This window comes from Cyanistes caeruleus, chromosome 8 (genome assembly GCF_971803275.1).
Source record: "Cyanistes caeruleus chromosome 8, bCyaCae1.hap1.1, whole genome shotgun sequence".
Lineage (NCBI taxonomy): Eukaryota > Metazoa > Chordata > Aves > Passeriformes > Paridae > Cyanistes > Cyanistes caeruleus.
The window spans coordinates 20,834,833-20,847,476 of record NC_141708.1 but is presented as its reverse complement, the minus strand read 5'-3'; the positions used below and the strand labels follow the sequence as shown (position 1 = coordinate 20,847,476).

Genomic DNA, 12,644 nt, shown 5'->3' with positions numbered 1-12,644 from the left:
TGTGTTTCTGACAAACTCCCATGCAACATTTTTGACCTTTTAATTCACTACACTGTGAAAAAATGCAAGTTATCTACTGTGGACTGTGGCTGATCCTGATTAGACCCAACAGCAGCTCCCGAGAAAGCAACATCCAAGAGGCACTACTGCCCAAAATTAGGAAGTCTATGAAAAACAATAAAGTTTTCTTGTACAGAAGTTTTCCTTATGTTCAAATATAATCTGGTTTCCTTTCAAGAGTTTTGTTTGTAGGAAAGCGAGCAATTTGTTCAGAATTTATCAGCTGCTAGACACTCCCTGCTGCAGCTAAAATGTTTCTTCTGTTGATTGCTCTGATTGACTGAAACCATCCAGGCCTGAGGAGTGACCATTCCCTTTAGCAGTGAAAATTCCTATACTTTTTATTTAATATTTAACTTCTTTCCAAAAGCTTGGCCTCCAGGGTAAGTGTGTAATCACTGCAGAGCCTGCTTCAAGTAAAGTTTTGTCTTTTGCACCTCACTCTCATAAGCCTGTCTTTTGGCTGACATGCTATTAAAGAATGTCAAATGTTGAGCTGCCCATAGGGGCTATAAGAAATTAGGGAGTGCATTCACATCCTCACCAAAAGGTATGTGAAACCTGAGACAACTCATATGTTGGCAAACATGCACATGGATAAGCACCATTAGCCTTAAGTTGTTTGCTTCTAAAACAGAGCTACAAAGTACTTAACTAGCACAAGTCTGCCTTAAATGTTGCTCTTTTTTAGTCAAACTAAACCCAGGTGTGATCTGGAGTTGGGAGGAATTTTCAGAAAATTTCATTGATCTTCTGTTTTAGGGTCTTATTTATAGTGATGAATTTTCACTAGAGTAGCTTGATTACCACAATCTTTTCTTCTGGCCGCATAGTGAAGAGCCAGTGGCATCCAAACATTTTGAGACCCAGTTGTCTTTCCTTCCCTGCTGCTTGTGGCAAGGACTTTGTTGAGGAAGGCTTTTCTCCTTTCATTCAAAGCAGAAGCATGCCCAGTACTTTAAGACAGATGAGTGAGCAAAGCATCTTGGCCTGTCAGGGAGAACAAGGATAAAGAGCTGTTACGGGGTGAAAATAGTGAGTAGGCTGCAAAAAAGACCTTTATCCGATTTGTGAAACTGAGACAAGCTCCTGTTTCTGGATTTCCAGGCTTCCATCCTACTCAGTTAAAAAATCAACTTGATATGAATTGCACAAAAGATAAGAAGGGGACAGGATGTTATCTATATTTGACCTCCCTATCTTCAAGTTGATTTTTCTGCAAAGCCAGAATAGCCATCACCTTAAAGTCTTTGAGGTCTCAAGGGGTCCCATGTAGCTAACTGCTCTGGTGCTTCAGAGGAAGCTGCCAATTCTCAGTTCAGTTTCTGGAGTTGTGTAAAGCCTTGTGCTGAAGTCCTCTGCTGGAACACAGCAGAATCATGGTTTGAGTGAGATTCGTTCAGGGTGGAAATGTGAGGGTCTCCCTTTCCTGGCACATAGAAAAAGTGACATGGCTGTTTCTTGTATAGGTGATGGCAGCAGTAGCAAGGCAGAATATTTTATTCTATTGTAAATGTGTAGCATGAAAAAAATTGCTTACAAGAATACTCACTGTTGTGCTGCTTATGCCAGTTTGATGCCGAGACTTCTTCTGTAAGGGATGAAAACTACTGCCTAGCCAGATGATGCCTTCCCACATTACAGCAGTGTGTTTGGCAGCCCTTATTAGCATCATATTTACTTTTTCAGTGCCTTGGGGACTGTCTAATGTTCAAGGGGAGAAACATCACTGCAGATTGTATCTCTTGCATTGTCTCTGCCCTCCCCTTTCCCCTCCCCCCAGTTATCCTCTTTGAGGAGGGCAGAATCGAATTTTGGCTTAAGTGCTGCAGGAACTGTACTGCCAGTGCCCTCTGGTGTCAGCATGTAATGTATGGGCTGAGTTGGAAGAGGCTCTGGCTCCCACAGAGGAGCCAGAGGATTTGTGTTAGACTTGACAATTTTCTGCCACTCTAGGTCAAGGCCATTCATTGCTGTTGCTGTATTTTCACCTGAACAGGTTTAGTACTGCATGCTAAATTCAGTCAGCAGGTGCAACTGAGTGATGTGACTACTAGGTGAGAGGTTTTAACAAGGATGTCAGTCTTTCATTCTTACTCTCTTTTTTCTTTCTTCTCCTCAGCCTGAGAATTTACTACTAGCGAGTAAATGTAAGGGCGCTGCTGTCAAACTGGCTGACTTCGGACTGGCTATAGAAGTCCAGGGAGAGCAGCAGGCCTGGTTTGGTAAGACTGTTTGAGCTTTCCCAGCTTTGCTCCGCTGTTTCCTGCTGGCTGGTTGAGTTGCATCCTCCTGAGTATTTTCTCTCAGCTCTTCCAGCACACTTCTCTGTATTTGGCTGTTTGTTTTTTTTTAAGTATGACAGCTTCTGGGTCTTAGGCACAAGCCTAGGTGCAGTAGGGGGAAAAATTATAAATAAAGACAGAAAAAATGGCTATGTGTTTCTCTATTTTTCTTCTCAGTTTACAGTACTTGCTAATGTCAGAGATGAATGCAGCTGCTAAGTTTAGACCCTGATCTGAACTTTCCTACTGCTCAGAAGTGTAGACATCTGGAATTTTGTTTGGTCACTTTACAGAAACGCATTTGACCTGGCCTTCCTCAGGCACATTTGGATTTGACCTTATCTTCGTTTAGTTAAAACATAATTAGAAATGAGACCTTTTCAGGCTAAAAATCAGCTCTGAGACTCTGCAATGCTGCAGAGATTCTGGAAAAATTACTTCTCCTAGTCTCCTCATACCACTTGGCAATTGGATGTGTCCCATCTGTGTCTTGTGTTTTCAAACTCCAAGTCATTATATGTAACAATGATATAAAGCCTAGCATACAAGTTTGTGCCCAGCTGGTTGACATGGTCCCTCGTCTGTTTTTCTTGCAATACACAGGCACTGGATCCCATCTGATTTTCTGCTTTTTGGGGGGTTTTTTTGCCTCTTTTTGTTGGTTTACCAAGAGACAGCTCTAGCAAATATGAGATAAATGGTGGGAGAGGCAGGTTTTGGAATTTGTTAGTTGCCACTAGTGGATTTTGTGATATGGCAAGATCTCTACTGCTTGGGTACTCTAAGTACTTCATGTCATCCATTTTCTGGCAGGGTTTGCTGGTACTCCAGGCTACCTCTCCCCTGAAGTCTTAAGAAAAGATCCTTATGGAAAACCAGTGGATATATGGGCATGTGGTAAGATTCTGACAAAATATTTTACACTTGAACAACATCATTCCATGTAAAAGAGTAATTCCTTGTAGCCTGTTGCTGGGAGGGTGCACAGTGCTCCTTCTTACTGGGTGGAGACATGAAGGCACAATTGAGGATAAGGACCTTGTGTCGATGGAATGAGTACTGGAGCCTTATTTGATTCTGGCTCCTAATCTTTTCCTCGGGCCATCTATCAGATGTTTGAGACTCAAGAGATTCGACCTGTCTATGCTTTGCAGTCAGTAGTTTAGATAACTGTAGCAATTTCCTATTACACTAACTATGTAGAAGATGAAATACTGAAGAGGGGTGATTTTTTGAAAAATAAAAGAAGTGTAAATGTATCTGGGACTGATAAGTTTAAAGATTTATGATACCAGTGTTGCCTGACATGGATTAAATGCTGCAGGCCAGGAGTGTCAGCTTTGTCAGTGTCATTTTTGTCTCAACACCATACATAGCAAGCATCTAAAAACAGAGTCCTTCCTAAAACGTTCCTTGCTGCCCAGGAACCCTAGGAGATGTGGCTTCATCTTACTCTGAGAGCAGCTGGGAGTTGTGACTCGGCAGCCATGGTAGCCAGAGAAGGGTAGAAGGACATCGTGCGGCTCGTTCTAGCTCCTGGCACTGGATTAAGAGCTGAACATGAAGTGCCAGGGTGAGGTTCAGCAGATGACAGATTTGTACTGTGTTTTGCTGTCTCAGAAGGCTAAATATGATGGCAAATGAAGATATGGAGCAATCATTGCCTTGGGGACTGTCAAGAGGGAAGGAAGAGGGGCTGAAAGAATAAATGGCGTATTAGCCTAACCATAGTGTATCTGTGTCTCTCCCTCCCAGGAGTGATTCTGTACATATTACTAGTGGGGTACCCTCCCTTTTGGGATGAAGATCAGCACAAACTCTATCAGCAGATCAAAGCCGGAGCCTATGACGTAAGGGCACTTTCTTGCTGAGTACCTGCATGGGTGTAGAAGCCATCCAAAACATGGCACTATCTTACCTGGCGTCCAGCAGCAGGCCCCAAGCTTCTGTGCAAAGTGACGTTTGACGTGCTCGTACACCTCGTTGTCTTCACTGCCTGGGATGCAGTCCTGTCTGAGGCTACTGAAGGGATACGTGGAAAGCCTCACAGTGGGCACTAGAACACTGACACTTGTTAGGGAAATGGTCTCTTCTGGTAATGCTAATGTTTTCAGTGGAGTAGAGGGAAGATAGAACGAAGGAGCTTGTCTTTGTCAAGGCCTAATAAAAAGTATGGGGATATATTCTGTAGAATGATGGCTTAAATTATGGTCTTTTACTCCTCTGTGCCATAGTCCATGGAAAGCATGGAGCCCAGTGAGAAGACTGAATGGTGGGGACCACTGGAGGGCTGGCTTTGTGGTGGGGATCAGCATGGTGGATTGGGTTGGAGGCTCTGGTAGAAAGCCTAGCAGATCATGGAACACTTCTTTAGAGCAGGACAAAACTGAGTTGTAAAAAGTGCCTGAAAGTGGAATAGCAAGGAAGTTAGCACTGAGGGAAGAAAATGTGATATAAAATGTAGTTTGGGTATCACAGCTTTAATATTTGACATAAATTCTTCCATGTAAGGAGAGGCTTGAGAGGGAAGAAGGAACTCTTGGAAATCCTAGCTCAAAGCCTGTGAGCATGAATATCAAGAGGAAGTTGGGAATTTATTTTGTAGGCTGTCTTGTGGTTTGTATTAAACAAAAATAAAACCCCAAACGGTGAGGGTTCTGCTGGACTCCTCCTGCCAGTTACCTCCCAGCTTCTGTGCTTGAGACCATGAGAGCAGCTGTACTGGTGAGAACAAAGGTCTGCCTATGTCCTCAGTGGCTTCCTGAGTGAAAGCAAAGTGATGTCTTTGTACTTGATAGCATTAAATGGATTTGTGTTCTTCTCTTGCCTTGCTGCCCCTCTAGTTTTTGTGTTGTTTGTTCTTATTTGAAGTGTTTTTGAACTAATTATATCAATGGTGATTTTCAAAGCACTTCAGGGATTAAATACCTCTTTGTGTAAGTCATGAAGAGAGAAGTACGTAATCCCTTCACATCTATCTATGGTTTTTGAATTCTTACCTATAGTGAACAAATTTCAGTAGATTTTCCCCTCATTTTGCCTCATAGAAAACTGCTGCATTTTACTGGTGCACCTTACCCAGCACCAAGGGACCAGTATGCACAGGACCAGTCTGTTATTTTCCCTTGACCAGAGAGGAAATGGCAACAATGAAAACAGTGATTTTTTATTTTTTTTTCTTTGTGCTGTTGGGTAGGGTTTTGCAAGACATCACAATAAATATTTCAGAGTTCAGGTGTGGGGAAAGTGTCCTTGCTTGAAGCTTCAGTATCATGATTTTTGAGTATCCTCCTGCAATGTTTGCAGAACAAATTGTATAATGCGTTAGTGATGCCTGTGAATGCAGAAAGGAGATTATATGCAAATCAAATATGGCAGGTATGTTGTATGTTATGACCCAACTGAGTAAAGTGATAAAAAAACATGAGAAAAAAAGATGGAATAAACTTTTTCTAAATTTTGTTGTACTGTAAGGAAATGTTTTCAGAATAAATCCATTTTTTTCTCCCACTTAAAGACAGGGAGCTTTACCCCAACAGCATATTTGTGTTCTGAAGTTCACCTGTATTTGTACAGTAGATTCATAGGATTTAATCTCAGCATGCTGTCATCCATACCACATGCAAACCTCTGCAGGATGGTGTACATATCTTTATCATTACTGGAATTATAGCAGAAAGCAGTTACCCCTCATGGATGGTCACCAGCTGAAATACTTAAAGTTCTTTTCTTTGTGTTCATACTTCTGTATTCCCATGCACTGTAACATCTCTCTTGCCCCTCAAGTAATGACCTCGGTATGGTAGGTGGTTGCTAACAACTTGCTGGTGAGTTGCTACACCTAAGTGGCTGGCATTGTTCCAGGATACTGTGTTTCATGGTGGGAAAAGTGCACCTGATGGGATGTTCTCTGTTAGTGGGTTTTGTTTTCGTGCAGTTTTGCTGTAGTTAACTGTTTGTGATTTTCCACAAGTTGTTAGAGCTTTTAGCGTGCTGGAGAAAGAGACAGGTGGGGTAAAAAAAGACAGTGCCTGTGTTTTTCATGTAAGAACTTAGTTTAAAAGATCTGTGACTTTACTTTTTCGACTATAGAGTGTGAAAGAAATTCAAAGGTCTGAGTGATTCCTAAAAGGCTTTTAAACTCTTAATCTTCTTGCTTATGTCTGGTGAATGGTACAGGTGTGTCCTACTCTCTGGTACCATTCATTTGCTGGAATCTGGATGATTTTTGTTCAGTGTGGGTTTTCACAAATATTGGTGGGTTTTGCAAATGTGTTAGCCCTGATATCAAAAGGGCAAAGGCTGGAATTTAGCTGTGTAGCAGGGGAGAATCTCTTTTGCTGGTAAAAGACATTTCTATTCAGTTCATCATCTGTTCCTTCTTCCTCTTTTAGTTCCCATCACCTGAGTGGGACACTGTGACTCCTGAAGCCAAGAATTTGATCAACCAGATGCTGACGATAAACCCAGCAAAGCGTATCACAGCTGACCAGGCTCTCAAACACCCATGGGTTTGTGTAAGTGTTCTCCTTATTACAGGTTGATTTGTGATTTACCTTGAATGGACATGCCAGGAAGACTTGAAGGACCCAATATATTTCAGATTATGGTTTTTTTTGGATACTGACCCTTCAGCAAATCAACTTTGTCATGCTGTGGTGCTTTTATTGCCACAGTAGTAAAAAATACTCCCTTATTCTTTTAGAATTTTGTCAGTGTCCATAGTTTCTGTTTTTTTTCCCACATCTTTTCCAGTCCACAGCATCCTAAAATATCAAATGGAGTTTGGCATCAGACAAAAAAATTAGGACCATTTTGTTCTTCATCTCTGCTTCAGTTTATGACATAGCATCTTTGCAGTATTTGAGGCATTTCTGCTATGCTGCAGCTTAACTGGCTGTAAACTTGAAATCAGCAAAAAATCTTTTGCTGTTCTGTGTATGTGATTTCTGCCTTGCCAGACCTCACACATAAGTATTTTTCATCTTTTGCAAAGTTGGCAAGGAAATCCCAGAGCACAGCTGGGTGTGGGTGTAGGGGAGGGCAGCAGTGATGTGCTTTTATCTCTGCAGGATGAAATACTTTCACGTAAGTCTAACCAGATGCTCTGGTTAATACCACAGCATACTTCTGGGATGGGTCTAGTGTGCTCCTTTGCTCATTTGTTCTTGAGAAACTGTGGTGGTGGTGTCTTTATCCACAAATCAACAGATAGCAATTTAAAGTTACTTATGTGAACATCTGTCTAACAGGAGTGTCTGCTGTAAAATGGTGCAAGTTCCTTGGAAGTCAAAACTTCACACTAGCTGAGGACTTCATCCTTGCATGCTTGTAATCAATTGCAGTTCCTGTGTATTAAACTTTCCTTCCAATGCCTGTAGCCAAAGTTGTATTATGATAGCCCACTCCCTGTGGCAACTTTCCTTTTTTGAGCTAAGGAGAGTCTGATTTCACTTCCCAGCCGTGTCAGCCTCTTGCTGAAACTGCCTCCCGTCAAATCTGTTGTTTCCCTTTGCTTTGCAGTCCCTGTGTACACAACATATGTTTCCTTTCTGGATATGTATGGCTCCTCTAAAGTAAATGTTATAGGAAATCTAAAAAAGTTTAAAAATTTATCGGAGATACTGAGTGTCTTAGCATCACTGAACTTCTGAATTATGTGTCCTGATTCTCGTAAGTGCACATTGAACAACTGGACATCACTGTCTCTCCTGAAGAGGCTGGAGGAACAGTGACCACCAGAGCTGTTTGAGGACACTTTGGCTACATTCTCCCCACTCACTGCCGTGTGTACTGCAGTAGGTGACCAGCTTTGACAAGAGGATCAAAGCAGAGACTTCCAATGAAACTAGCTGAATATACACACAGTTTACAGTTCTTTTGGGTATTGCAGAATTTTTTCCAAGCAAGAGAAAGTTAGTGGAGACTTCGTTCACACTTATCTGCCAGTTTAGATATTCACCCATTATCCTTGTAAAGGGAATTCAGGCTTGTGGTTCTCTGCAAGAGTAACAGCTACTTTGGCATTAGTCATTGGCTTCCTCATGTGCTCTAAATGCTTGGCAGTATCAGTCTCTGACTTCCTCTTGTGGTCTTAATGGCTGCAACACTTCTGGGAAGTTGTCTTTTTGCAGCTGACGGGATTCCAATCTGCTGTGGATGACAGATGTGCATCACTGCATAGAGATTATGCTCATTTTTTTTTACATTGGTACAACAGAAACACATGATCTTTTCTCTTACATGCTGAGAATCTGTTTCTTCAGTACTGATACAAAGATGCCAAGGCTTTTGCTAGTCAACCTCTTAGATTCGGGGAGTTGCCATATCCAGGTAGGCTGCTGCTCACAAGTATTCCCTTACTGCTTGAAATTTCCCTTTCAAGCTGTAACTAATGCAGACCAGGTCTTTCCTGTAGTGCCTCTAACTAGGTTCTAACTAGGTTCCCCATGAGTATGCTTGTTAATTTGATTTTGTCTTCATACTATCTTCAATCCTGTGTGTGCCTGAAAGGCAGGGAGCACTGATTCTCAGCTGTACCTCAGTCATAAATTTCCTGGGTCCAGTCCTGTCATAGCCCAGCTCGATTTGTCTCAATGTGTCTTGATGGAAGTTCTCAGGTTATGAACCAGTTGCAGTGTTTTGCAGCCAGGCAGTGGTGAGAGGCTTGGCCATGTCAGCCTCTTGAATGTCTTGATTGTGTGCAAATGGAATGAACTTCCCTGGCTGATTTGGTATGGGTATGTTCTTGATCTTCTGTTCCTGTTTTTCAGCAACGATCCACTGTTGCATCAATGATGCACAGGCAGGAGACCGTGGAATGCTTGAGAAAGTTCAATGCTAGAAGGAAGCTAAAGGTAAGTACATCTTAATTTACCTTAAGTTTGGTTTTGGCTCTCTGAATTTGAGGTTAGTGCCTTCCTAGCAACAATACTTTCTTTCATGTTAGAGAAATACCTTATGTGATCCTCCAGTTCAGGGCACTGAAGTAGTGTACTGAGGAGCTGGGTAATTTCTTTCTGCAAGCTCTAAGCTTCCCATGCCTCTTCTGCTACATATTCACCCCTTCTACTTTCTGCCAATAAGTTGAAATAGAGCAGCTAGTTCTGGGACTTTTAGTTTTGAGCACTCTGCATCTTCCAGTACTAGTGTTACCCGTTGCCTGCAGCTGGGGCAAAGCCTCTGGCCTGTGCACAAAGCAGCTCTCTTCTGTGTGAAATCTAGGAAGCAGCTATGTGTTTAATTCTTAGTGCCATTTTGGATTTCCTCAGCTATCCTGCCTGGCATCTAGCTGCTGCTCTAAAAAGGCAGGACTGTGAGTGGTCCCATGTCAGGCCTTACAGCCACACGTGGGAATCCTGGATACACTAGGGTTCTTCAGGGTAGCAGTGGTATCCCTCTGCATTGATAACTGATGCATTGTGTTCTCTGTGGGTCAGCCCAGCCCCTTTCTCAAGTAGCATTTTCTGTTATCCCTGCTTTGTCTTCCCCGCAGGGTGCAATCCTTACGACAATGCTTGTGTCTCGGAATTTTTCAGGTAAGTCCTCAATGTCCCCATCCCTTCCTTGTTTTGTTTTGTGTGAGATGGAGACTATTTAGCCATTTTGGGATCAAGTAGGAGGGGAGAAAACATGCTTTCAGTTCATCATGGTGATCACTTTGTCTGAGCTGTTGACCAGTGTGAAATAGGAAATTATTTGTTTGGAGAGGAGCACATGGTATTGTAGTCTGGTACAAAAAGTAAACTCAGCTTCCATAATTGTCCCATGATATTTTACTAGCAAACTGCTTGTGAGAAATTCTAGCTGGTATTGTTAGCTTTCCCATCATAAACCAGGAGTGAAGAGCTCTTATTAGGTAGGAGTGTTTCCTTTAGGCAGGGACAGGGAAGTAATATTGGTCAGAATAGGGACAGGACTTATTTGGGTATTGTATTACTTTGACTCATCAAAAATGGGTCTGAAGTGTCTAGCTATTAGTTTTCCTTCTTGGAGTCTCAGAAGTGGTTTTCATCCTTTTAAATTTAATGGCTGGTAGTCTGGCTCCCACCCAACTGCATTACGTAGTGCATTTACTGAAAATGCAAATCTCAACATGTAAATCCATGCTTTTTGGAAGATTATTATCTTGGCTCAGCATACCTAGGTGACGCAGTCTTATCTGTGTTCATTTTCATTTGGGTAGAAAACCTCTATTTTTAAGTGCTTTTGGTTTATGGGACCTTTGCTTTCTTTACCCTCTTTGTAATTTTCTTTCCCTTTTAAAAGAGCAATCATTGAGTACATGAGTCAGATTTTTATTGCACCTGACTACAGCTGCTTTCAAGTGGAAGTCTGCTATATGGATTAAATGATGATAGAAGTGTATTCATTTCATCTGGCCATTTACTAATGGTGGATACCAATACTTATATTCTGGATGTTTTTACAATAAACTTGTAATTGGAATGAAAACCTCTGTGAAATGATCATCCCAGCATACAAAGTGCACATTCATGCACACATTCTTTTGTGAACTCAGGAAAGTGTTTTTAACTTTCTGTATGGTGATACCATGCTACAGTTTAGGGCCAACCCTCAGCAACATCCAGACATTTTTTTCTTGGTTCTTGCTTTCAGGTAGACCTGTGCCAATATGTCAGCATTACTTGTGGCTACAGTGATTTCTTTTTACTACATTTCTCATAGTTTGGCCTTAGAGGGACAGAGTGATTTTATCCATTCATCTATCCCACAATTGTGCTATTACAGGACTTAAGAATTCTGTACTGTTTTCTAAGATTGATTCTGAAATAACCGTTTGAGGGGCTGTGTGGCACAATGACAGGACTTCTTCAGGCCTGTTCAGAGCTAAACATTTTTTTGGGCCTTCTGCTGGTGTGAATTGGTTTTGTTCTATTTACACAGCTCATTTTTATTTCGCTTAATTGATGATTCTGAAATAGACTGGGGCTTTATTCTTTTTTTTAGAACAGAAGTTTTAGATTAATTTTTAGTCTGCAAATGTTGTCACTTCTAATGAAGCTGCAGAAGTGCTTGGGTAAGAAAATCTCTTATGGCTAATATTTCGACCATGTGAAATGCCAGAGAGAAGAGTTCTCCTTAATAGTGTGTGACCTAGAGAGCCACTTAATCCCTGAGCTAGTACTGAGGAGGAAAAGCTTGCTCTACTCATTCTTCTCTGTGTCAAGGGCTGAAGCTGCTGGATCCACTTCAGTTAACAGCTGAAGAAAAGGAAATCCTAGGTGGCCCATAGCGAGTGCAAGGTTTGCAGTGTCACTGAGTTCTGCTTTGAATATAAACTGTGATGCCAAGTATGAGACACTCAGAAAAACTGTCCAGAGAGAGATGCTGTGGATTTAGATGCAAAGCCTCTGTTGAGAGTAGAAATTCCTTACATTTTTATGTGTTTTCAGAGAGGTGAGATCATCTACTCCTGTTTTCTTTACAGGACTTTGTGTAATATGAGCTTGACTTTTTTTAAATTGTAATTATTTTTTAATTTACTTAGGTTTTCTAGTTGGCTGCAGTTAAGTAAATACATCTGCTGGAATTAAAGAATAAATACATGCTAACTGAAAGTAATAAGTTAAAAAACTTGTGTGGGAACCTTGGGTAGAGCTCAGACTTCTTACCATGATAGGCATCTAACTGCGCTGAAGAGTTCTGCAATAATATTTGTTTCTTTCCCTAAGCCCTCCAGGGGTTTTTATTTTCTCTAATTGGGTGACACTATTCTGTGGGTTTTTAAAAGTCCCATTCCCAGCAGACAGGGAACTAGATTTATGAAGAGAGAAGCTTCTTCCTGCCTGGGAATGAGATCTCCTAAAAGCTTCTTTCACAGATGTTTTGAACAAAGAGGAAAATGAAGGCTCATGTGACCCCAGTATCAATTAATTAGGCATGATTGTACTATCTGCAGGAAATATGAGAAGACTCCTTTAATCTTGCAGTCATTACTATCTCCTGTGTCACATTTTGTAATATGGAGTTCCTTCACTGTGTAGGCCTGTGACAAATTGTATTCCTAAAGAATCTGTAGCAGTACTCTTTCTTTTTAGCCCACCAAAAATTCTTGGTTTATACAAAGGAAAAAAAAAAAAATAGTTTCTATTCTTTTGAGAGTAATTTGTTGCTTGCTATGTGCCTTGTGCCCCAGGCCAGTTAAGTTAAAGGGTATCTGGTTCCTTTCCCCAGTTATGATATATTCAGCCATTTAATGTTGGCTGTTTGTGGTTCTTTTTAGAAGATTACATCTCAGGCCAGCTGTAGGCTATTCATTAAAAGCAGGTACAGTTG

The 12,644-nt window shown here is 41.4% G+C and overlaps 1 protein-coding gene across 18 annotated transcripts in view; it reads left to right on the top strand.

The window, feature by feature from the left end:
• Positions 1-12,644, top strand: part of CAMK2G (calcium/calmodulin dependent protein kinase II gamma) — a 133,884-nt gene that overhangs the window by 87,534 nt on the left and 33,706 nt on the right. For all 18 annotated transcript variants that reach the window (XM_023929412.2, XM_086901087.1, XM_086901099.1 and 15 more), the window contains 6 exons: positions 2,183-2,285; positions 3,159-3,242; positions 4,101-4,195; positions 6,740-6,862; positions 9,119-9,202; positions 9,841-9,883. In XM_023929412.2, the coding sequence (XP_023785180.2) occupies positions 2,183-2,285; positions 3,159-3,242; positions 4,101-4,195; positions 6,740-6,862; positions 9,119-9,202; positions 9,841-9,883 (532 nt within the window). The remainder of the gene's footprint in view (positions 1-2,182; positions 2,286-3,158; positions 3,243-4,100; positions 4,196-6,739; positions 6,863-9,118; positions 9,203-9,840; positions 9,884-12,644) is intronic.